At 37.9% G+C, this 23,993-nt stretch overlaps 2 protein-coding genes across 5 annotated transcripts in view; one reads left to right on the forward strand and one right to left on the reverse strand.

Moving 5' to 3' along the window:
• Positions 1-827: 827 nt before the first annotated feature.
• MED28 (mediator complex subunit 28) lies at positions 828-2,860 on the forward strand. The gene is made up of 4 exons (XM_058024347.1): positions 828-977; positions 1,060-1,126; positions 1,967-2,079; positions 2,526-2,860. The coding sequence occupies exons 1-4, from the start codon at positions 828-830 to the stop codon at positions 2,721-2,723; spliced, it is 528 nt and encodes a 175-aa protein (XP_057880330.1). The 3' UTR covers positions 2,724-2,860.
• Positions 2,861-2,924: 64 nt separating this feature from the next.
• Positions 2,925-23,993, reverse strand: part of FAM184B (family with sequence similarity 184 member B) — a 37,234-nt gene continuing 16,165 nt past the window's right edge. Inside the window, exons 3-12 of one of the 4 annotated variants that reach the window (XM_058024345.1) lie at positions 19,479-19,589; positions 14,925-15,137; positions 13,562-13,715; positions 12,321-12,433; positions 11,733-11,917; positions 8,899-9,045; positions 7,567-7,684; positions 7,278-7,382; positions 6,424-6,626; positions 2,925-5,064 (exon numbers count right to left, since the gene is read on the reverse strand). In XM_058024345.1, coding sequence (XP_057880328.1) covers positions 4,959-5,064; positions 6,424-6,626; positions 7,278-7,382; positions 7,567-7,684; positions 8,899-9,045; positions 11,733-11,917; positions 12,321-12,433; positions 13,562-13,715; positions 14,925-15,137; positions 19,479-19,589 — 1,455 coding nt within the window. In that variant the 3' untranslated portion in view covers positions 2,925-4,958. Of the gene's footprint in view, positions 5,065-6,423; positions 6,627-7,277; positions 7,383-7,566; positions 7,685-8,898; positions 9,046-11,675; positions 11,918-12,320; positions 12,434-13,561; positions 13,716-14,924; positions 15,138-19,478; positions 19,590-23,993 lie in introns of all 4 variants that reach the window. The other 3 variants (XM_058024344.1, XM_058024343.1, XM_058024346.1) reach the window with 3 other exon arrangements.

Below are 23,993 nucleotides of genomic sequence, written 5' to 3' on the forward strand. Positions count from 1 at the left end.
CAAAAACTGTATATTGTAACTTTTTTTCAGAAAACTACTGGGTGCAAGTTAGTGCTTGTGTGTTTTTAGGGGAACCTGCCCTTATCTTAATGGTTTTTGTCATCCTGATAGTTCCCCGCTTTCCTGGTGTGACCCCAGACTCAGTTCAAACATCAAACAGACCTGACACTTAAAACGTGAGGTGATGTTTTCTTGACAATTTGGGGGATCCAAGCCCATGAGGTGGGGATTTATTTTGGTTTAGGGTGGGTTTTTGGGGTTTTTGTTAAATGCTGTTGTGGACCAAGTGATGCTGAAACAGTGCTTAGCCAGGCTCGCACCTGTGAGACAGAAGCAGGGCAAAGGCTGGAGGAGGAGGAGGGTCCCTCTGGGGAGGACGGCTTTGCTGTCTGTGCTTGCCTTGTTCCAGCAGGGCCAGTGCTATCCTGGGCTGGAGTGGAAGGAGTGTGGCCAGCGGCTTGGGGAGGAGATCCTCCCACCTCCTCTGCCCTACCGAGGCCACTTCTGGAGTGCCCTGTCCGGTTCTGCGCTGGTCAGTGCAAGAAACGGGTGGAGCTACAGGAGAGGGCAGTGAGGATGGACGGTGTGGAACAGGAGAGACTGCAGGAGCTGGCTGTGTTTAGTCTGGAGAAGTCTAAGAAGGGATCTCGATACATTACAATATCTCTGACACGTGCCAGGAGAATGGTGCCAGACGGTGCCCAGTGACAGTGCCAGGAGCGATGCACCGCCCCACACGCCGCGGCCGCCCGAGGCTCCGGCCCTCAGCGGGCGGGGCCGCCCGGGCCCGCCCCGCTCCCGCCGCATGCGCGGCCGCCGCTCCCGCCATGGCGGGCGCGCTGGGCGGAATGTTCGGCTCCCAGGCCCCGGGGCCGCCGCCGCCGGGCCCGCCCGGCCCGCCCGGCCTCATCCCGCCGCCCGCGGGGCCGCGCAACCCCAACAGCACCCTGGTGGACGAGCTGGAAGCGTCCTTTGAGGTGAGGAGGGGCAGCCGCGGGCGGGCGCTGCCTGCCTGCGCCAGCCCCGCAGCCGCTCAGCGCGGTGCTTCCTTGTCCGCAGGCCTGCTTCGCCTCGCTGGTGAGCCAGGACTACGTGAACGGCACGGACCAGGAGGAGATCCGCACCGGTGAGCCCGGGCGGGAGCAGGGCGCCGCCCCTTGCCGCTGCCGGGAGCGGTGGCAGGAGAGAAGCGGAGCCGGGAATGCCCCGGGTGCGGTGGGAGGGTCGGAGTGTGCCAGGTGTCTGCTGAGGTTGGGTTGGCGTGCAGTGAAACGCGTTTGGAGCACCAGGGAGGTGATGTGATGCATTGGGAAGCTGAATGAAGCAGTTCCAGGGAACGGGAAGGGCCAGGCAGCTCAGCAGCGATGCTTTAGGGTTTGGGTGACCACCTCCGTGGAGGTGGAATAAATATTGTGTGAACATGAGTTTAAAAAGTGGGCCTTAGAAGTGCCGTTGTCCCTGAAAATTTTCTGAAACTTCATTCAAATGGCGTTTCAATGATTTCGGCATAAATGCTTTTCAAAACTCCTTTCTGGTTATTTGATCATATTCGTGTGCTGGCATGGAACAACTTTTATTACCAAAATAGTAGTGTGTAGTCTATGAGGGCAGAATATTCAGTCTATGAGGGCAGAATATTCTCCTCAATAAATGCATGTTTTAGAACCCTACACTGAGCATGTTGCTTAGGCATGCAACCAGGTTCCATGAATTACTTTATTACTCCTTGTCAGAAATAAAATAAAACATGGGAGGAAGTGTTGCACTTCTAAAATAACTTGTCCATTTGCAAAGCATTGTCTTATACAAGGACTTACTGGTTTATAAATACATTATTTTAGATAGTCTGACAATTTTCGTTCTAGAAGGTACTGTGAAAAGTGTTTTTAATAGACCACTACCATTACCAGCCTGAAATCCTATTTTTTTGGAAGCTGTTCTTTCAATACTGTTATTATATGTTTAGGTGTTGATCAGTGCATCCAAAAGTTTTTGGATGTTGCAAGACAAACTGAATGCTTTTTTCTACAAAAAAGACTGCAGCTATCAGTCCAGAAACCAGAACAAGTAATTAAAGAGGTATGTTAATTTACCTATCCTGTGCTAGATCAGATAAGCTATGTACCTTCATCACCATGTTCATAATTTTGGATTTTTCAACATGATGCTGTACCTTAAGTTGGTAGAACTTGGCTGTTATCATAAGTCTCATCATGAACCTGGAGAGGCTGGATACCTGCTATGTGGAGTATTGGAACACAGCTGATAATTCATTGGAAGAGACAAACTAGTTAGTCAGATTTTGCTGGGGATGGTGATCTCTGCAATATGTGACATAGGTGAATGGCACTAGTGCATTCACAGTGCTTTCCCTCTGTATCATTAGACACTTTTCCATTATTCTCTTTTTCCTGAACTGTAAGTTCAGCTTGAAAACTCAAGGTCTAAAAAAGTTACATACTCTTTATGTGAGGTGGTTATCCTTTTGAATGCTATTTACTAATACACCATTTTTTCATCCATAGGATGTTTCAGAATTAAGAAATGAATTGCAGAGAAAAGAAGCATTAATTCAGAAGCATCTGAGTAAACTGCGACACTGGCAGCAGGTCCTGGAAGACATCAGTGTACAGCACAAAAAGCCTGCAGAAATGCCTCAAGGTCCATTAGCTTACCTAGAACAAGCATCTGCAAACATTCCTGCTCCAATGAAGCAAACATAATCTTCAGTTTTACACAGCTCAATATTTTAAAAGCAATGGTGTTCTTTGTATGCTTTTTGTATAATGTAATTTATACTGCAAATATAGTTAAAACAATTAAGCCAAATAAATTTTCTTGTTTTCTTTTGTTACAGAAATATGGATTGGTTTTATGTTTTAATGGAAAATATTCAGAGTTGCTGTTCAGGGTGATTTCTGGTAGAAGTGTGTCTCCCAGAATGCATCCTTGTTCCTTCTAGAGAGGGTGGCCCTTGCTTTCCCCTCTTTTTGATATAATCAAAATATTTGCAAAGATTAGTTTTTGATTTTTTCTGGAATATTTAAATGTTTTGTGATCCAGTAATTATCCATGAGTACAACTGCAGAAACATTCTTTAAAATTGTCTGTATGTAGGTGAGATCACTTTTTTTTGAAGTGAATTGTCACTCTCCATCATACTGGCTCACCTCATGGAAGGTATCTTGGGATATTCAAATTTCGTTCTTATGGGATGAATTGAAATGGAAAAACACACACAAAAGAGTGGGATATGTAATGCAGGCCTCATGCTACTGATGTTCTGACTCTCAGGCTACTGAAGAGGTGTTCCAAAATACCTACCCCAAAATGCAGACCACTCATTGTGGAGGTAGAATCACCACCAGTATACAGAATTACCTTCTATTGCAGTGCTCTATTTAGTAAGTTAAATGTAGCCAAAAAAGCTTTTGGAGGTAGAAATAGCAAAACACTCCTGTGTATTACTAAGCAACAAATTAAATTCATCCATATAACCACTTTTCTACATATACTTATTTGGGGGGCAGAGTTGAATAATTAATTGTTGTAACCCTGGAAGTAAGAATTGCTAATTGTGTATTGAAATTTCTAGTGTTCTTGGGGCAGAATGGATGAAAAATAATGAGAACAGCGCTGTACATTTCCATCCTCACAGGTGCCAAGGTACCCATCAGAGTTTCTGTACGCTATTTAATCTCTTTCTTGATTACAAGTGTACAAAAAGTGCCTTTTTGCCAAATCACTTTTCCAACCAAACAGTTCCTCTTGGAAAAAATACTAGATAACTGGGATGAAAGCTTTGGCATGTAGAAGTGTTCTGCCCTTCCTTCCACCTTTGCACCACCAGTGAGATGCAGTGGCTGTTTTGTCTGAAATGATTGCATCTGTTGGTGTAGCTCTCGCTGGCTGTTGGATGTGAGCACAGGTTAGGCTGGAGGTACATCTCTTTGCATGTATAACATTTTTTTTAGGTAGCTGGGCCCTGTTAGTTGAAATGAAATGAGGATTCAAAGCAACCAAAGAGAACTGTCCTGTCTTAATAGCAGGCTGCTGGTTGCACATTTTCCTGCCTTTTACACTTCATGGGTTATAACCCAAGAGTCAACTTCTGGGTTCTTTCCTGCCAGCAATGAATTAGCATGATCTGATAAATGTGGTCATTCCCCCACTTGACTTTTATGTGGGCATAAAACTAGTATGGAGTTAAAAGGTACCAGGGTGCAGTTGTCATCACTGGAACTCAGTGTACAAGTCTGACTTCAGCATTAACAGAGAATTCTTTTGAAAAACACAGAAATTGGATCATTTACAAGCTTTAATGTTCATACTTACATATCACCCTAATTTATCAGGCTGATACATATATTGAAATTCAATGGGAATATTACATAGCAAATAGCTATAAATATACAAAACAGTTTATGAAGCAAACCAGAAATTATTTCTGAATCAGCCTGCTATAAACATGCTAGCATATTTTTGAAGGTGTACTACATGCTGTGCAGCTTAAAATTAATTTGACAAAAAGCATTAAAAACTTTTAAAATTACATTATTATATGCAGAACTTACATAAACAGCTGATGAAGCAAACGTAAATGTACAGAAGGAAGATTTTTTTTTTCAGCTGGTGCCAAATTGACAGAACATATCAGAGTCCAAATTCCACATTTAATGAAATAGTGGAGTGATATAGTCTCTTCATTAAAAAGTCTTTTCACATAACTGTATCCAAACTTTTCCTTAATTTTTTATAGAAGTTGTTTTTAAAAAAGCATTTTCCTGAACTTCATGCCTGTAACTCCATAGTTACTAGATGAAAGAGAATGCAGGTACTTCCTTACTTAGAAATTACTTTTTTTTTCTTCCCTTAAAACAACTATTGGATTATCATTCCTAAAAAGGAAACAGGAATGACTTTTATAGTAATTTTGAGAAGTATGGCAGTAGTTTGCTTTAAAATGAAAAATACTTAGTAAGCCATTCTTGATGCTGAGGGTCTTGTTTTTGGTCATCTTTGGTTTGTTCATTGTTCGTTTGTTCATGTTCATTGCCATGTGTCCTGTGCAAACAAATAAGCATTAGCATCACCAACCTACTTACTTACAATCCAGCAGCACTGATTGTAACATGAAGAAAAGCATGAAGCCGAGCTTAACAGCTATAGAGAAACATTTGAACATAGTTCTTAACTTGACACTCCCAAAAAATTAAACAAAAGGATGCATCAGGATATGAAGTCTTGAAAATCAGAGAATGGCAGCTGCAATTCACTCTTAAAAATACCAAATAGAATTTATGCATTAAAAATGTTGGGTAAAAGTTCTATTTGAAATGGAAAGATTTATCTGAACACTACCTGGCATTCATAATCAATCCTATTACATAGTCCCTGATTTTCCATAATTCAGGATTTTTTAAACATATGGTAACAAATAGGACTTAACTTATGATTGACCGATTTAAAAGAATTAAGGCAGCAGCAGCCAAGCTCAGTCTCCTTGCACGTTTGTTTCCCTCTAAAACAGAAATCCCATTTGCCTTGGCAGTCATCTGGGATGACACAGCATGTTTGTATCTTAAAGAAGTGGGAATTGCCAAGGAGGATCTAAGCCTGTGTCCCAGGTTGTTTTTGTCAGCAGTCAGCACCATCTGCCCCCAAGGAAAGAATTCTCTTGCACATAATTTACAGGATAACTAAATCTCCTCCAGGAGATAGCTGAGAAGGCCAGATTTTGCCCTGAAATACTGTGGTAAAGTTTGGGGATTTTTTAACTGTATAGTAGCTACATACATTTTTAACTATTTATTGAAGAGAGAGTTTATGTAATAAACCCTGAACATCATTTACATAACTCAAAAATTTGAAGAATTGAAGCTCCTCAAAGAGAAAAAAACCAAAGATGTTAAGTATCTGCTAATCAGTTTTCAAATGCCTAACCTTTGCTAAATGATCAGCCTAGGTTCATTCAAATACATCTTAAAATAAAAACATGACATCCACATCTACCAAGTGCAAGGTGAGGCAATAAAAATAAGGAAGACACACAAGACACACATCCTTAACAGAACCATTAAAAGATGCCATGTTACTAATTAATTACATTCTTAGTAAAATACTTGCAGCTCCTTTTGCTTTTTTGTGTGTATGTGTGTGTCTGTCTGTGTGTTTTGTTTGGTTGGTTTGTATTGTTTTTTATTTCCCCTACCAGGAGGGGTTACAAGCAAAAGGTCAGCTGGGCAGGGATTATAGCCCACTTTTGCAGTAAAGTTCTGGATCTGTCTGCAGAAAATGAAACACACACAGTTCATTGCACAGTAGGAACCTTACATCGTTGTGTATTTCGTGTCAAATGTGTTTGAATTGCCTACAAGATTCTAAATATGAATTCATTTATCATAATACAAAATGGACAAATACCTTGTGGCAGCAGTGCTGTCTGAGGACTGTGTTGATGGAGAGCCCACCCTGAGGCAACCAGAACTCCGGTCTAAGCTTGTAGATTTTGTTATTTGAGGAGCACTTCTTTTTGATCTCAAGTCACAGCTCAAAAAGCTCTTTGCGTAGGAAGCTAAATTCGGAACACTGACAACACGACTGGGCACCTCAACCTTTTTCTTCTGCTTTTTATTGCAACAGAAAACTTCATTACATACACATTTTTTACATTTTATTCTATGAAACCTTAACAATACCTCATTCCCAAATACCTTACAAGGAACACCCAAATAGGAAGATTTCTGTATTTTTCTATAGGCATTTAAATTAAATTTCCATGGTATGCTGTATCCATGCATTTTGCCGTCCAATTAAAACAACATGTATTTGACCCTGAGATTTTAGACACATGAAGGTGCTTTTCACCAACTTGACCTCCCTTCTTTCTATGGATATTTGTAGAAATATCATGCAGAGGGACTGGAATGACAAAGGGCAGATACCAAGCAACTCAAACAGATGCATAATTTGCCTTGATGCATGCAATATCCCAATTAGCACATCCCAAATCTGCAAGCAATTGCCATGCTTATCCCAATGGAAGACTGATGTCAGAGTTCTGTTGTTTTATACTGGCTTAAACACCAGTTATCTATGTTGCATATATACTTCTGAAGAATTTCTCCTCTGCTCAACAACTGACTCTAGATTGGCACTGGAAAGAATTCTACTGAATATCATCATAGACCATGGATAGCATTTTTGTTGTCCTGATATGATTCAAATAGTAATAAAACGATCACAATGTGTGATTTTAATTGCATTGCTCATCTTACCTTCATGGAGGGAGTCAGGCATGCTGTATTGGGGTTGAAAGAAAATGACCGATTCCTGTAAGAGTCAGCGTTGGCTGCAAGTGAATGCTGACATTTTCTTCCTTCCTGAAGGGAAACAAAGTTACATGTATGGAAACCTGTATTTGTTGGAAGCTGGTATGGAAAGATACATTTGTCAAAGAATTCCAGAACAGAAAGAAACAACCAGGGTGAAGCAATGTGTGAAACACTGAATAAAGCCTTACAATAGATTCCAAAATACATATGTCCATATAAAAAAGAGTCTTACCACCAGCTGCTTGATAATCTCTTCTCTCTCACTTAATTTGTCTTGCAGACAGTTTATAAGGTGTGTGTCTTCAGGCCTGGACTCCCACTTTTTTGACTTTTCTTCTAATTCTTTAAGTCTGTACCAAAGAAAATACAGACCAGAAAAAAACTTCCTCAGATTAGGTTCAAGAGAAACCTTGGATGTACTCTGCCCTATGTTCCAAGCCTAAAATACAGGGACATAGCCAGGCCTTTCCAATAAAACAGGATTTTTATAAAATGGACACCTGTACATGGTTTATGTAGAAGTATAGAATCTTCTGGAGCTCCAAAATAAATTTCCAGGGTTAATCCACAACACCTGTCCAGTGTAAAATCCAGCCCCTTATGTAAAATGGTAACAAGCTTGCACATCATATTGCTAGTCTAGTTTCCTAAAGAAAGAAATCAGTGTCAGAGGATCTGTACACATCTATAATCATCTACTTGTTCTCTTTTCTGACCCAGTAACTTTGGAATCCTCAGAATTACTCAATTCCTGTAACTTTCATGAAGATAAACATGCATATGCATGCTGCTTTAGTAACCCTGCTAAGTCAAAACCTGTAGTCTGAGTTCAGCTTTTTAAATTCCTTAAATTTCCTGCTTTATATGTGTGGGTAAACATTTTTGAGAGGACCACCCCTGACTCTTATTACCTTGGAGTTATCTCTGAGTTAAAATAAAAAGATGAATCTTTAAATCTGAAAGGTTTAAAGGTTAGAGGCCTGCTTACATGCCAAGTCTCTCTTCTGGACTTCTGCTGCTTCTGAGCAGTTGGGATAAGAGAAAAGGAGGAGGGATATATATATATATAAGGGATTATTTCTGAGGGGACTCAAACTGAAGCACCACAGGACTTCTTAAATCCACAGGGGGCTGCAAACTGCATTTATTTACACGAGCATCTTTTTCCTTGGAAATTTTTAAGGGAGTGAGAATGAGGTTAAGAAGTTTTACTTAACGATGCTACTCTGCTGAACAAAATTAAGTACACAATTATGATCAAGGCCTCTGGTGTTATCTATAACACAGATGATTTTACACTTTATAGAATTTCTAGATCCTACATGCAAGTTTTAATTTAGCATAGTAAAACTTCATGTATAGTGCTTTAGATTAAGCAATATCCAGAATTTATTACAATGTGGCTGGGTATTTTTGGTTTGCAAAGACAATACCTATGCACTCCTATTTTGATCCTTATAGTATTTTACTTATGATTAATAAAAAAACTGTACGTACTAAGGATAATAAATAGAAACAGAACTCAGTGCCAGCATGAGCCAGAGTTTATTGTTAAATTACTTACGCAGTTTCTAAGGAGAAAATCTTTGCTTGGAGATGTGCCTGAGTGCTGCTGAAATCAGACACTATGGTTTCAATTTCCTTCCGGTGATCTCCTTTCAGTATGTCCAGTTCTTTTTTATGCTTGATATTGAGGTCTTCTACCAGTAGCCTTTCATTGGTATTAAAATATGTCTGAATTCTCAGGTTTCAATATTAGTTTATTATCATTGATCAAAGCATGCTGTTTTGAGGAGTTTTATTGACTGCAAGGGTAATTAACTGGGCAAAGATCTGGCTTCTGCCTACAGATTTGACATTTTGGTTGCAATCTGAGAAGAAATATTTTAACACTGAGGAAGAGAAAAATTATTTTGAAAAGTACTTGGCCTTCACCCTTCAGGAAATTCAAGGTCTATTCCATATAATGGTGCTATTGATGTTCTGTCGAGGGTTAGTTTGTACATCAATCTTAATGACAAAATATGACAACAAAGTACCATAGGAACTTATTTGTATTAGGCAAAATCATGTTGAAATATCTGGCATTTTAACATGAGGCTCTCATGATATATGTCACTACATCATGACACCAGAAACATTTAATACTGCCTATCATCATCCTAAAACTAAAAAAAAAATTTAAAAATCTAAAAAAAAAAATCTAGTTTCTCCCCTTGAAATTAGAGCACAGCCATGGAAGTGACTAATTTGGCACTTAGCATAAAATAAGCAGCAGAAGAATAAGGGCAAAAAAGGGAGAAGGATCCCTTGAAATGAATATTCAGGAGTAGAATATTTTCCTTCAGAAGACCCACTTGGGGACTTGTTCTCTCTTCCCATAAAAACACCTTTGTCTGCTCTTATCCTCATCCTTGTAAAAGCTTTCTGTACTGGAGGTGGAAATCACACAGTTCAAGAGAATGGAAAGAGGAATTATTACTTCAAGCAGATTATGGGTTTCACTTACTTTGCAAGAGTAGGCCTAGTAATTTTAAGTAGTTTGTTATAAAAATTTGTCACATGCAAGTAACAAGCCCCTATCAGCTTTCAAATCAGAAAAGAAACTGGCATAAGACAGGGGCACTGTTGTTAAAAGTAAAAATAGCAATTACTTATATGCACCAATTTAACTACTCCCCTACACAAATTATTAGTCTGGCAACAAACAAACAAACAAACAAAAAAACCAAACAAACAAAAAAAAAAAAACCCCAAACCCAAGAGCTGCAAGTTAGTTTTTCAAGTCTTCCATGGGTTAATTTCAGAGCAGCCTGTATCAGAGGCCTAGGTCCACTCCAGTGCTTTGGTCCTATCTCCAGTTATTTGAAGGATTTCTCCTTATATAATTTCCATTAATGCTTCCTTCCCAAATGCTTACTGTAGTAGAGCTACACCATCCATTCCCTGTAATGCAAATCCTCCAGCCCAGCAGCCTTAGCATTTGAGGCCTTTTAGACCTCAGCGCTGACACGTGAATAATTCTTCTCTTCATGAACAGAGGCTCTAAATTCCTTCAAGGTAGCTTGAGGGCATTAATGAAACCCTCTGGTTTGCAATTCTCTCTATTGATCTTGCTTCAAAAGCTTGAAATGAAATTCACTTTGAAGTAACTCTCCAAAGAGTGCAATGGCAAAAAAAAAAAAAAAAAAAAAAAAAGTTACTCATTCTTTAAATATCTACTGACTGGTAGACAGGAATGGAATTACTCTGGCCACTCTGACAGTCTGCAGAGAGACATTCTATCCATTGAATGCTTTTTTCTGGACTATATATGCCATAATTTTAAAGATTCCTTTAAGGGCACACTCTTCAGAAATCCTTTTATATACATGCTTGTGTAGTTAGGGGCATATACCCACACACCAGATCCCTCAGTCTCTCTGCAAAGAGAATGTGTTATGTTCATCCATAAATTTCAAAGGATTCAACACCCATACAAATGCAGTGGGCAGTGAACCCAGACTTAAAAAGTCTCCTTTTTAAGTCATGCCAGGGGAGGTTTAGTTTGGACAGTAGAAAGAATTTCTTCAAAGGAAGGTGATTAGACATTGGAACGGGCTGCCCAGATGTGTTTAAGGAAAGACTGGATGTGGCACCCAGTGCCATGGTCTAGTTGACATGGTGGCCACAGGCTGGACTCAAGGATCTCAGAGGTCTTCTCCAAACTAATTGATCCTGGCATTCTGCACTTTTTCTGAACAGAAATGGAACCATTTGTGTGGTGAGCCTCTGGCTACACAGAGACATGGCTTACCTTCTACAAGATGGCCAAGACTCAAGTCACCTTGCCCCTCCTGTGCCCTGACAGCCCCTCACAGTGCCAGGCTCACCATCAGCCCAGGGGCACTGTCAGTATCCACTGGCACTGCCCTTACTACCCCTGTGCAAATCTGGCTGCTACAGCCAAAGCAAACTCCTACAGGGAGTATATGGCATTCTCAAACATCCCTTTTGGAATTAACAGTCCATTGGTTTCACCTACAGAGTATGTATAAAAACCTGATATTTATTCTCAGAAACTTCCATATTCCTTTTAATAGCTCTTTGGTGAGTTTGGGATCTATGTCTCCCAGTGCCTTTGAAAGGCTGACATCATGCACATTTTCTCAGGTCACTCCTGGGGGGATACACTAGACATACTTTTCTGTAACATATAATGAACAATTAGCTCAAATGCATCTATTATGGCTGGAGGAAAATGTGAAATGAATTACTGCTTTTGCAAAATTCCTAGCTTCTAAAATTAGTACTTTAGGAAGGAAAGATTCTGACATGCATCACGCTTAGAACACCACTCACTCTGGCATAACTATTGAATCTCTAGATTGCACTGCCAAGTGTGAATTCAAGGCAAACCTTCTATGCTGTTTATCTCTATCCTGAAGCTGTGCAGCTTCTTGCTTCTGTGTCTCCAACTCAGCACTGAGCAGCTCCATTGTGTCCTTCAAAAGTAAATTCTCTCTCTTGAGTTCAGAAATTTCACTCTGACATTTTTCCAGTTCATCATGAAGAGATCTGATCTGGCTTTGGCTACTTCCTTCCTAAGAAAAAGGCCAAATTTAGTTATTCACAGCCTCTTACTTTTAATGTTAACATCTTCCTGGATTTTTGTGCATTGCATTTTTGTGATCTGATTTTTCAATTATATGTGCAAGACAAAATCAGGGATCAAAAGTTTCTGAATATAATCTACAGTCTCTACACAATTTATTTTATTGTAACATTCTTTCATTTACTTCTTTTGTAGATTCTGATCTTTAATTGGAAAGAAAAAGCCTGCCCACAGGGAAAAAATTATAAACATTTAAAGTGAGACTTAAAGGCAGAAAACCCATTGCATTTCTGGAAGAGATCATATACTTTTATTATCACTGGAGAGAGAAATGTGATATTATTGCTTTTGCTGAACCCAACACAGCAATGAAGTACAAACTGGTCCCTTGCCTGTTGCTTCTTCAGTGTCCTCACACTCCTCAGCTCCATTTGTAGTTCTTCTATTTGCTTCTTTAGGTTTGTGCATGATGTCTGCTGCTCGGAGAGTTCCATCCTTAGAGACCCTAGTAACAATCAGACAGTCATTTAGGCAGTCAGAGGCCAGCTGGATGGGGAAGGCAGATACAGGGAATGTAGATGAAAACATTAATTCATTATATTTTGCTTTGTTCCTCAACTCCTTCCCCATTAAGCATAATGGCCTCCTATTACTAGAGAGGTAACTCAGCTGAGTAATAATAAACTGATATGGAGCTACAAAAGCAATGAGTCCACATCAGACTCAGAGAGATAATTCTGTGGCAGTTGTATTGCAGACCACATCATCACCATTGTTTCTTCTAATCTTGAACTTTAGTGTTAATTCAGCTGGTGTTATACAGAGGGCCACAGGGCAGACTGAGGAAAGCTCTGGTTGTGTTAGAGAAGTACAAGGCTTATGCAGGCTCATCTGTCATATACTGCAACTTTCGGGTATTTTAGGTACAAGTTTTTCAAGTACAAGAAGAAAAAAGTTTTTATCTCTGTTGTCTCCCTACAATCTTTGTTGAAGAAGATAATCTATCTATTTAAAGTCTACACTTCAGAAAGGAAGAAATCTTTCGAGAAAATTTTAATTACTAGTGGAAAAAATCCAAGAATAAAATTCAGTTTGTATGTAAAAGACTTTCAAATTATTTTTTATTTAATTAAAAAACATTTTATAGATGAGCTTTAATAACCTGAGATTAAACCTGAAGATATTACACATCTTGCTAGTGCAGTGTTCTGTTGAGTTCTAAACAGTTTTGGGCACTTTTGAAACTGACTAAACAGCACATAGGGAGCAACTCATCTCCACTGCTGAACTCAATAGAGCAGACTTGAAGCACATATAAAAATTCAATATAGAAAAAGAAGAGTAAAGTCATATGAACTAATTATAATTTTCCAATCTAATATGCCTGATAATGCATACTTGAATGCTGTACACCATACTACTCTCTCTGCAACATTTTGCTGCTGACAATTGAGAGCTTGGTTAACAAAGAATATTAAGACTATATTGTTGAAATTGAAGGATATGACAAAAGAGATTAAGAAAGATCTGAGTTCCCAGAAAATGGGAAAGAAATGAATGGGATGAAAGTCAGTGGTTCTCAGCATATATATAATCAAGCAATAGGAACTGTGCATGACATGAGACACTATACCTAGCAAGAGGGCTTGCTGCTTTTGTATCTGCTCAAGTTCATCATGTAATTCTTTCTTTGCTTTCTCTTCCAAGGTTTGTATTTCCAGCCTATGAGACTGATGTTGGATCTTGAAAGTCTCATTAAATTCCTTTTTCAAACGTTCTTCTGCCTCCTGTAAGCAAAAGTTCCCCCAAAAACAAAGTAGTTGGAGCCTGTTCATCAGCTTGTTGTTTTACTTGTAATGCTAGGATGAATGTGGCCTTTCATTGTGGAACTTAAATTTTCATCACCACTTTACAAGATATTTTATCTATGCAAGCATAAAAATGAGCTGAAGTTAAAAAGTAACAGTTAATAGGTACAAGATAAATTATCAGTGTATCACCTCTTAGATCTTTTGAGCAGGATAAAATAACACGGATATCTTCGTACTATTTGACATTAGAAAGAAAGTTTTATTATTCATCATACAAAGGCCCCAGATTTAACCTGTTTGTCATTACTTATCACAGTGTGTCAGACAAAGGCATCTGTCTTTCCTTGAATCCCTCTTGGGTCATGTTTCCACTGTCATTAGAAGTACAGCTGGTACACTGCAAGGGATGGAGCAGCTGCTCTGTAGTGGCTCTGAAAGCAAGCTCCTGTCCTCAGTTTTATTCTTACCAACTCACTGCCTTCAGCTTGGTTTTGTCAAAACTGGAATTTTATTTGGAATATATAAACAGGATATTAAATTCTACTTACAGTAGTTTTATTACCTAGGTTTTATAAAGTTCTCTAAGCTGTGGGAACCAACAGGGACATCTGAATTCCATGTCACAATCACATGTACATTTTTCAAGTTGATTTTTTCTTGGACAGCAACAGTCTTTGGAACTTCAGTATATTGCATTAACATTTTGTCACTGAAATCAATTCACTTGAACCTTTAAAAGCCTTGGCTATCACTTACTGAATTGATTTCTTGAAGGTATATAAGGCAATACACATCACTATATGTGTCTATTATACTTCTTAAGTATTTATGTATAAATTAATAATGGATGAAACATAATAAAACTGAGTCCTGTTATTAATACTCTCAGAAATTCCCTTGTATTTCTGAAGTAGGTGCACAGATAAAGGAGCTTATATTCATGGCAGCCTAACTGTAGGATATACTATATTCACACTGTGGTCTAAGTTAAAATGTTAAAATTATTAAAAAACAAAACAAAAGTCCCATGATGAGGAAGTTTCAAAATCCCAGAATAATTTATTATGTGCAACAATAGCAACCCATCATTAAGCTAATTGGAGGTAACTGAGTTTTGGCTCTCACTTAAATGGTTTATCCCATAAATATATATATATTTTTAACATTAGTATGTAGTAAACTGACCTTGAGTTCCTGATTCTTGCTTTTCTCCAACATTTTTAAGACTTTTTGATGTGATGCCTCCAACTGCAGTTTAACATTTTGGTTTTCTTTAATGGTGTTTTGAAGATCCTGCAAAAGCTTCTCTTTTTCTTTGTTGGACTGTAGATTATGTTTCTTCAGTGACTCCTTGAAATTATTTGCTTGTTGTTCTAATATTTGCTTCAGCTGGGCCACCTTCCAGAAAAGCAAATCAGCAGGACAGGATTATTAGCTGCATTTACAATGCAGAGGAATTATGTAAAGTTGAATATACTGTATGAGCTTCTCTTGCTCTATGAAAAAATAGCAAGATGCTTGTTTTGTGCAAGAAAATAACACTTTTTTCAGTGAAGAATGACAACCTTTTTGCATATACTGCCTGTTGCTCATCAAGTACTTTTTAAGAATTTCAAATCATCTTCATCTCATATGTGCAATCCACAATTCAATTTGCACAATAATATGGCACAAACCAGAAGGCAGGCCTAAGGCTCTGCTGAAGCTATCCAACAAAACTGATATATTTAATTTGAGCCAGCACCTAGCTTCACCTGCCTCAGACTGAGTTTAAGTTCACTATTCATCCAGTTTTTTCTTGGCTTCTTCCACTGTGTCATCAAATGAAACCAATTTCCCTGATCAAACTAGTGAAGAGTAATTGCCAAATACTATTTGTAATGAAAAACATTAATTGCCTTTAATATATCTGTGTAATGGGATCTGTCTGTAGCCTGGATACACTCCAAGAATAGGCAGATGCCAAAGCTACTTGCCAAACATACTTTTGCTTCAAGAGGTTATGATTTTTTCTTTTATTACTTTTTAAAGAAATATGTGGTAAATCATAAGATTTAATCAAAGGGGCGCTTTGGTTTCTGGTTACAGGCAAAAAAACCCCTACTCTGTCTGCACACCTATTGAACTCAAGCCAATATTTTCCTGTATAAAGAAAAGAAACACTGCAGTTTTTAGGTACTGCAGTTCCTCATAAAACTAACCTTTGATGTGAAAGACTTAATGCTGTACTGTGCCTCCTATCAGCTGACACAATATGCATTAGCATCACTACACTCAAGCATGCATTTTTTAATGGGCTTCCTGAAAATAAGGAGACTGAAAAAAATGTGTCAGAAAATAGGCTGTATATTTTATAATAGAAAAATCTGAAAGAGGAAAAATGTTACTTGGAATACTTCTTAAGCAAATTAGTCACCTAGGCAGGAAAGATTTTTAGAGGCCTATATAAACTTAATATGTGGTCACAACATTATAAACTTCCCCAACTCTTCAGAGACAATTATTGGCCCAAAGGACTTCAAACACGAAACAAAAGATCATACTAACTAGAAATAGGCTGAGCTGGGAACACAGTGTAGTAAGAAATCATATGGAAAAGTAGTTTTAAAACCATTGTTTTTCAGTGATTAAGGGGAAAATCCTACAGAGAGGTATCAGACTTACAAACATGTTCTTTCTCATGAATCCTGGTGCTTCTAACATATCAGAAGTTAAGAAACAAACATGTCCATCCTATCAGGTTTCCTCCTCCTCTTTTGCAGTTAAAGAGGTTTTCAAATCCACCAGTGAAAATCTTCTCTGGAGTGTTTTGCAGTGCCCAAATAATTTTTTGCACTTCCTGACTTCTAAACAGATAGCCAGACCCTCAATTTGCTGAAGTTGGTAAAGCATCATTTAAGCCAATGAAACTGTCAACTCACATCAGTCCAGAATCTATTTGGATGTTTTCATTATTAACAAAGCAGCAACACTCTGGAATTTTGTTTTATAATGTCCTCCTGCTGCAAAACAAAAGTTCTTGAAAAAACTGTACTTTAATTCCATTACTAATTCACTTTTATCTACCAGAATTGCACAAAGTAATCTCAGAGATGCAAACATTACCTAATATAACATAAACAGTAATATGGCATAAGAAGTAAAAACAAAATAAATTGTATTTTACTGGGTTTTTTAGGCTTATTTCAGAGTTACTTCAATTAAGTTCTCAGTAAACAATATTCCTAAACTTGTGGCAATTCCTGACCAGAGGAATTTCTGACTGTGTTCTTTGGCTGTTAGTTGGTGGAATCTTCAAGATCCATAAAAACTCTGGGCGTTGCTGTGTTGTACATTGTACAAAGATATATCATGACAAGCTGATGTTTGTACTGCCATTTTATGCATCTTCTAATTCCAGAATAGAACAGAATCATAGAATATTTGGAGCTGGAAGGGACCTACAGGGGTCATAGAAGTCCAACTCCTGGCTCTGCACAGCCCCATCCCCAGGAGTCACACCATGCCTGAGAGCAATGCCCAAACACTCTTTGAATTCTGCCAGGTTTGATGCTGTGACCACTGCACTGGAGAGCCTGTTCCAGTGCCCAACCACCCTCTAGGAGAAAAACCTGTCTCTAATATCCAACCTAAATCTCCCCTGAGAGCTTCAGGTCATTCCTCTGTGTCACCAGAGAGAAGAAATCAGTGTCTGCCCCTCCTCTTCCCTCATAAGGAAGTTCTGGACTGCAGTGAGGCCTTCCCTTGGTATCCTCTTCTCCAGGCTGAACAGACCAAGTGACCTCAGCTGCTCCTTATATAGCTTTTCCTCAAGACCCTTCACCATCCCTGTAGCCATCCTTTGGACACTTTCTGATAGTTTCATATTTTTCTTATATTGTGGCACCAAGATCCTTTAACACATGCTGAAGAGATCCTGTAGTTCAAAACCAAGGAACTGGAGGGCCCTAATGAATTAGCATTCAATCCACACAGGATCTCACATCTTTCCTTCCAAATGACCAAACAGATACAAGTCTGATTTCTTTATCCATAAAAGTCTTATTAGTACAGAAATACCGACACTTTGAAGTGCAACCCCAGAGAGATGAAATTATCATTCTTCTCTCTACTCTGGACAGTGCTCCAGCTATGTCAGACCAACCAAAACCAGGTCTTAGGCAGCCAAGGAAGCTATTTTTAGGTCTGAAATCCAGGTTAGAACTGGATTAGTAACAGCACATTGCCTAACCTTTGAGGCAGAAGCTCTGGGCTGAGCCATTGTGAAGGTTTCCAGATGGGAAACATGCCCTCACTGAAACATAACATTATATAGTGAATGGTGCTTTCTCAGGTTGTGAATATTCGTGTACCTATAGCAGGAAACTATTACAAGTTGAAATGACTTCACTACCCTGGCAATATTGCCAAGTAATTAGTTAAGAAAGTAACTTCTGGAGTAATCAAGAAAAATGCAAAATTTCTCTTCAAATGGAGCATTTGCTCCTTTTTCAGAGCAGTCAGATTCTAAGATACAATAAAATGTTTTTTAGTGTATCTGTTCATATTTACCATGGCTCTGTGGACATAACATATGGCATGCTATGTACTATTTAATACTATTTATGCTTATAGTTGCAATAATTTTCCACCACTCTTTGCTAATTTACCATGATCTTGCGATGCAAGTGGATGAGCAGTTAGAAAACATAAGTTTCCTTCATATTTTACTGTCCTGAACATTTCAAGAAAAGTAATTTGATTACCCACAACCTTATTTTTTGCATCTGCAAAACCTAAGGAATAAACCTGAATGTCATAAACCTTTCACTCTGAATAGGCCAACATAGGTTGGATTGACCCAAAAATCTCTCAGAGAAGAATCTGTAGGAAACAGTGGCATGAAGAAATATGTAATGAAACTCAAAAACAGCCAGAAATTTCAGAACATTAAACTACACTTAAATTCTGTATTTGTAAGACTGGGAAATAGACAGAATGTCACTGTTTGATAACAGAATGTATAAATATGTTTTGGAGGAGAAATTAAAAAAGAAACACCCATGCTGCACTCATAACTAGTACAGCTAGTGTAGCACAGATGGGAGAAAAACCAGGTGTGGCTTACCAGAAATGAGCACAGCCCACGGCCTGATTGCTGGAACATGCACACCAAGGGGTAGTAATGGCATGTGGGAAGGTGGAGGCAGGAAAGGGAGGACAGGGTTTTGCTTAGCCTCCTCATGACCCTATCTGTCCTTTCTCTGTCTTCAACCACTCAGCAAGAGCTAATTATGACCACTGAGAGGCTAGAAATGTCAACTGAAGATCTATGTCTTGATTTTTTGCAGAGTTGTTGCCACACAAATTCCCACTGAACTTGAGGGAAGTGAAACTGGTTAGAATCAGTGAAGATACATCTCTATGAATTACAAAAAAATCAGAAAGTTAACAGGATTTGTAAGGAAGAGTCTTATCTCACTTTGTCCTGTAAACAAACAAACAATCAGAGTCACTCTGCAACCTTGATATGGCCAAACTCCTCACCTTAGAACATCTGCACAGCACAATATATGAAACAAATAGGCTTGTCAAAATCTTCATAGATATTTAGAAGCTGTTATTTCTATCTGGAGTCCTTACATATTTTATTGAGTGATAGACACAACAAATATTATTAAAATCTAATCCAGAATCTCAGAGATGGGAGGAAAAATGAAGAGACTTTTTATTACTGCATTACATTTATGCCCAGTTTACCTCCAATGAAGAGTTTTGAAGTTTCCCAGTAAGAACTTCTTTCTCTTTCTCTAGTTGCTTTAGTTCACACTCAGATTTTCTTTTAAATTCATCTAGCTGTGTCTGGAGCTCCTAAAAAAAAATAAAAGAAGAAAAGACAAGAGCATGCAATAGATGGGACAAAACATGCAGCATGAAAAAGAACACTCTTCTTTACATTAACCTAGATAATACAGCAGTGTGCACAACAGTACATGCTACGGTCAATTAATGTCAGTTGTGTTATTTAATTTAAAATATATAAACAGTTTGGTTTGCTTCCTTCTAATGTTACTGTGAGACAATACAGCTCACATTATCCTAATCTTCTACTGAAAGCTTCCCTAAGGTGTAAAACTGTACAGCATGAAGAGTCAGACTGTTTTGCCTAGAGTAGCATGAATCTTCAAAAAGAATTTAGTATGCAAGAGTCACCCACAAGACCTGAAAAACTGTAACTATACATTGGCCATATAAATAACAAGATGACTAATGGGCAATTAGTGCAAAGAGAATCAATAGGAAGCAATATCTGACAGCATCCATAAAGAAAAAAATGATGAGGAAGTAAAAAAAAAGAAAAAAAAAAAAAAAAGAGGATTAAATAATCACCATGTTGCTGGAAATAGTTAAAAAAAATCAATGAGAGCATTAGTTGCAAGACAGTGACCAAGAGCTTGTAGCAATTGTTTGTAGTAAGTGTTAGCAATTACTTGTAGAAAGACTGAATGTGAATGTGCAACCTCTAGAAACTTCCTGAACTGATACACACAACAAATTCATTAATGTGCTTGCTCTTCCTATCTGTGCAAATTTGCTAACTCAAAAAACATTCTACAGTGTCTTCATGCACTACAAATGAAGGAAACAGAAAAAAATAACTACTTAACACCTCCTCCATCCTGTACAGCTCCCTCTCACACCCCTTCGTGTAAAACCTAGGTAACAATTAAAGGATGGAATTAAACAGATACATGAATATTGCAACGGAGGAATTAGCTTTAGTTTTGCCTGTACAAAAAGGAGCAGATGTGTCTTTTTGATTAAAATGTTAAGATCAGGTGCAACATTCCCACTTCAACTCTGTCAACTGACTTTCTTCTCTGTATCCTAATTTTTCTATCTGGAAAAATAGATACAACACTTCCTTAACAGCTGTTACAGGACTTCGTTGAATAAGAGGATATAAACAGCATCAATAATGAAAAAAATTGTAATTTTGTTCGTTTTACTAACTCAATATTTTCCTGATTAAATTAATATTATTATCTAAGAAGATATTATTATAAGTAATAATATTTATTGCCTATAAAAGATAAATATCTACTAGTATGCCTTTTTCTAAAGTATGAAGTGTTTGATACTTAAATTCAATCTGACTTACATGAAGACCTTCAGCCTGGCATAATTTTAAGAATACATGTACAAGATAATAATAAGTAGAATACACTATATAAAAGGCAAAGCAATTTCCATGAGGCTTCACTAGTTTAACTGCACCTTGAAGAATTGCATCTTCAGATACTGATCAAAAGTGAGCCATTCCACAAGCAGATAAAATAATTTACTCACCCAGGTTCAATTTTGAGAAATAAGATTGTATAAACGTATAAACTCCAGCAGTTTCATGGACATTAATTCTTTTGGCAAGCACTAAATACGATTCCTAGTCTCCAAGACTGGGCAGGTACTATGCAGCTCAACATTTAGGGACAGCAGCTGCTCAAGTAAACACTGAACTCAGAAAGTTATAGCAGTGTTAACTACAGAAAATGGGTGGAAGTTCATTCTTAGCACCAAGAAGGATCTAAAAACCACTTGACCAGTAGCCTTATTGTCCCATTCTACAAACTGCTGAAATTAACCTTCTTTTTCTGTCGAGAAGACCTTTGATGAACATCAAAGTCCATTAGGAGTCAGAACCTAACTTCCCCCTTAGCTTATGCTCAAATTTGGCAAATCACAGACATGCACTGACTTGTGAGCTCCACGAATCATTAAAACAAATGTTTCAAAGTTATCCTCCCTTTGAACAGAATTCAGCTCACACTTAGGTTCCTACTGCAGTAAAACATTAGAGACTGCAAATTTCCTATAGCCAAAGGATTCAGTCACAGACAGCAGCTCTGATGAAATTGAAATTCTCTGAAGAATCTCTTAAATCAACTGCTGCTAATGCATATCAACAACAAAAAATAACAGCTTCCCCACTTAAAACACACTGAAAAAAAAGTATTGCTCAGGTAAGCTGTTTGGATATGCAAGGAGATGAGCCTTCTTTCTGACTAAAGTTAAAGAGACACACATATTTATATGTATGTATATTTGCATGCATGCATTGTAAATAGTTGCAATTTCACTGGTAGCACATGCACTCTGAATTAATTTAACAACTCTTTGCAGAACTAGATCCTCTGCCTAATTAATGCAAAATTCTGATTAAATAAATTTATCTGAGTGTTTCACAGCAGCAGCCCATGAAAATTTAACTCAGGAATTGGAACAACATGCCCAATACAATCTTCTTCAGGAAGAATCTTCTATAAAACACTCCAACTGCCACATGCAAAAAAATGCAAGGATAAGTATTGCTAAGAAGGCCAGTTATCCCATCAGGGATAAATTCACCTGTCTTCAGAGCTTTTCACTGAAATAAATCAGTCTGACCTTTTTTTTTCCTTTTTCTGATTTTTTTTTCTGTAGCAAGAAAATCCTGGCATTTTATGTTAATTCAAAGTGCCTACAGTGAGCATAATTCAAATGATGTTGCTGTGACCAATAAGATTAAAACCAGATGAATTAAAGCATCTATAAATAGAAGAAATTCCTACCTTCTGGTTTTTGGTTTTTTCAGATTCCATGAAGTTTTAGACTGGTCTGATTTCCTTTGTAGCCTTTATTACATGATCTACCGTTCCTTTTACCAGCTATTCCTTCAGATAAATCTTTTCCTTATAGGATTTATGCTTGATTTTACAAAGAAGGTTCTCTCTTTTATTCATACCCTCCTTGTAAACAGCTACAGTTTCCATAGCCTATAAAACACACTAGATATATTGTACAAAAAAACCCTCAGGGTAGAACTCTGGGATCACAGTAGTATATTTTGTAGTGAAAACGCTATTTAGGTAGCAATACTGTATTGAAAAATATTAGCTTTATTTTAGTTAAAAATGTAGAACTGTACTGATTCAAGATGGTAAGCCTTTTCTGCAGTCTAGGAATGATTTGGGATTTTTTGCAGTTCTGGTTTGAGCTTGGGTGTATAACTCACTTCCAACCATGCAGGCTCCCTCAAGGACATCCTTAGTCCTGTGAAAAAGTACAGTAGATGATTTGCTGACTGTGATGCCAAGTCTAATTTTCCTAAATGGTAGCTTAACAATAGTTAAAGAGAACTAAAAAGTGTAGAAAAGATTCAGGGCTGAACAGTTGCTTAAGGGGAGATATTGTACAGAGGGTACTCTCAGGATACACACATTGCTCATTTTACTGAGTTTATTCCTACTATCATTTCTGCACAGCTTTTCAGAATAACCATTTCCTATATTTAAAAATAAATAAATCAGTATTCCAGCTTGACCTCAGCAGAGATAGTCTGCCTTAGACATTGTTCTCTTTAAGGATTTGACACAAGTCAATGTTCCACTGAATGAGCTCAGGGATCTGGGAATCTCTCAGGACTGACTCCTGTACAATGAAGCCATCAATTGTAAAAAAAACCTGCATTGATTTCAGTACTTTTGGTATGCCATGTCTTTGAATATTTGAGAGCAAATCACCTGCTAAAGCTCTTGCACATCTTCAGAGTTGCTCTCTTCCTGACTTTCTGTGGTACAAGTCATTTGCTACAGCTGCGTTATTTGATGTTTCAGTTCATCTACTTTTTTAACAGCTTTGCTTTGGGAATTCAATACAGCTTCCATATCTTCTGTGGTACCAAAATTTACATTTCAAGTAGCATAAGTAACTTGCAGAATTTCCAATATCAGTGACTACTAACATGGGAAATACTTTAGAATGACATTAATGAACATCTTACCTGCTTTATGCAGGATTTCCTTTTCTTGATGTGAATTTCTCTCTTTGACTACACTTAGATCTTCTTCCTCTTTTTTCACTACACATTTTGATCCCAGAATTTCTTGCTGTGTTCGCTTAAGCTACACTTCCAAATCCTAAAATATGCATGACATTACTTTCATGTTTATTACATATGTAATTCTCTTGTAATAAGAAATAAATGGTCATTTTCTCTCCTGGTGTTCCATGATATAAATCACCTACAGAACTGATTTAAATGCTTTTGTTTTGCTCTTCTATACATTTAAACTGTCTCTGCTGCCAGAATATTTGTGATGTGGAGCCCTTCCCTCACATATAGTTGGCATCATTGTAAAATGAATACCCATCAATAGTTACCATCTAAAAGATGTCTGAGATTATCCTAAACTTGAAATAGGCTCTACTTCAAATAATTTGAATAATGACAACTTC

The sequence above is a fragment of the Melospiza georgiana genome, chromosome 5, assembly GCF_028018845.1.
Source record: "Melospiza georgiana isolate bMelGeo1 chromosome 5, bMelGeo1.pri, whole genome shotgun sequence".
Lineage (NCBI taxonomy): Eukaryota > Metazoa > Chordata > Aves > Passeriformes > Passerellidae > Melospiza > Melospiza georgiana.

Coding starts and splice junctions, on each gene's coding strand:
- MED28 (XM_058024347.1), top strand. CDS start 828: ATGGCGGGCGCGCTGGGCGGAATGTTCGGCTCCCAGGCCCCGGGGCCG. Junction 1,127..1,966: donor CCAGGAGGAGATCCGCACCG/GTGAGCCCGGGC, acceptor TTATATGTTTAG/GTGTTGATCAGTGCATCCAA. Junction 2,080..2,525: donor CAGAACAAGTAATTAAAGAG/GTATGTTAATTT, acceptor TTTCATCCATAG/GATGTTTCAGAATTAAGAAA.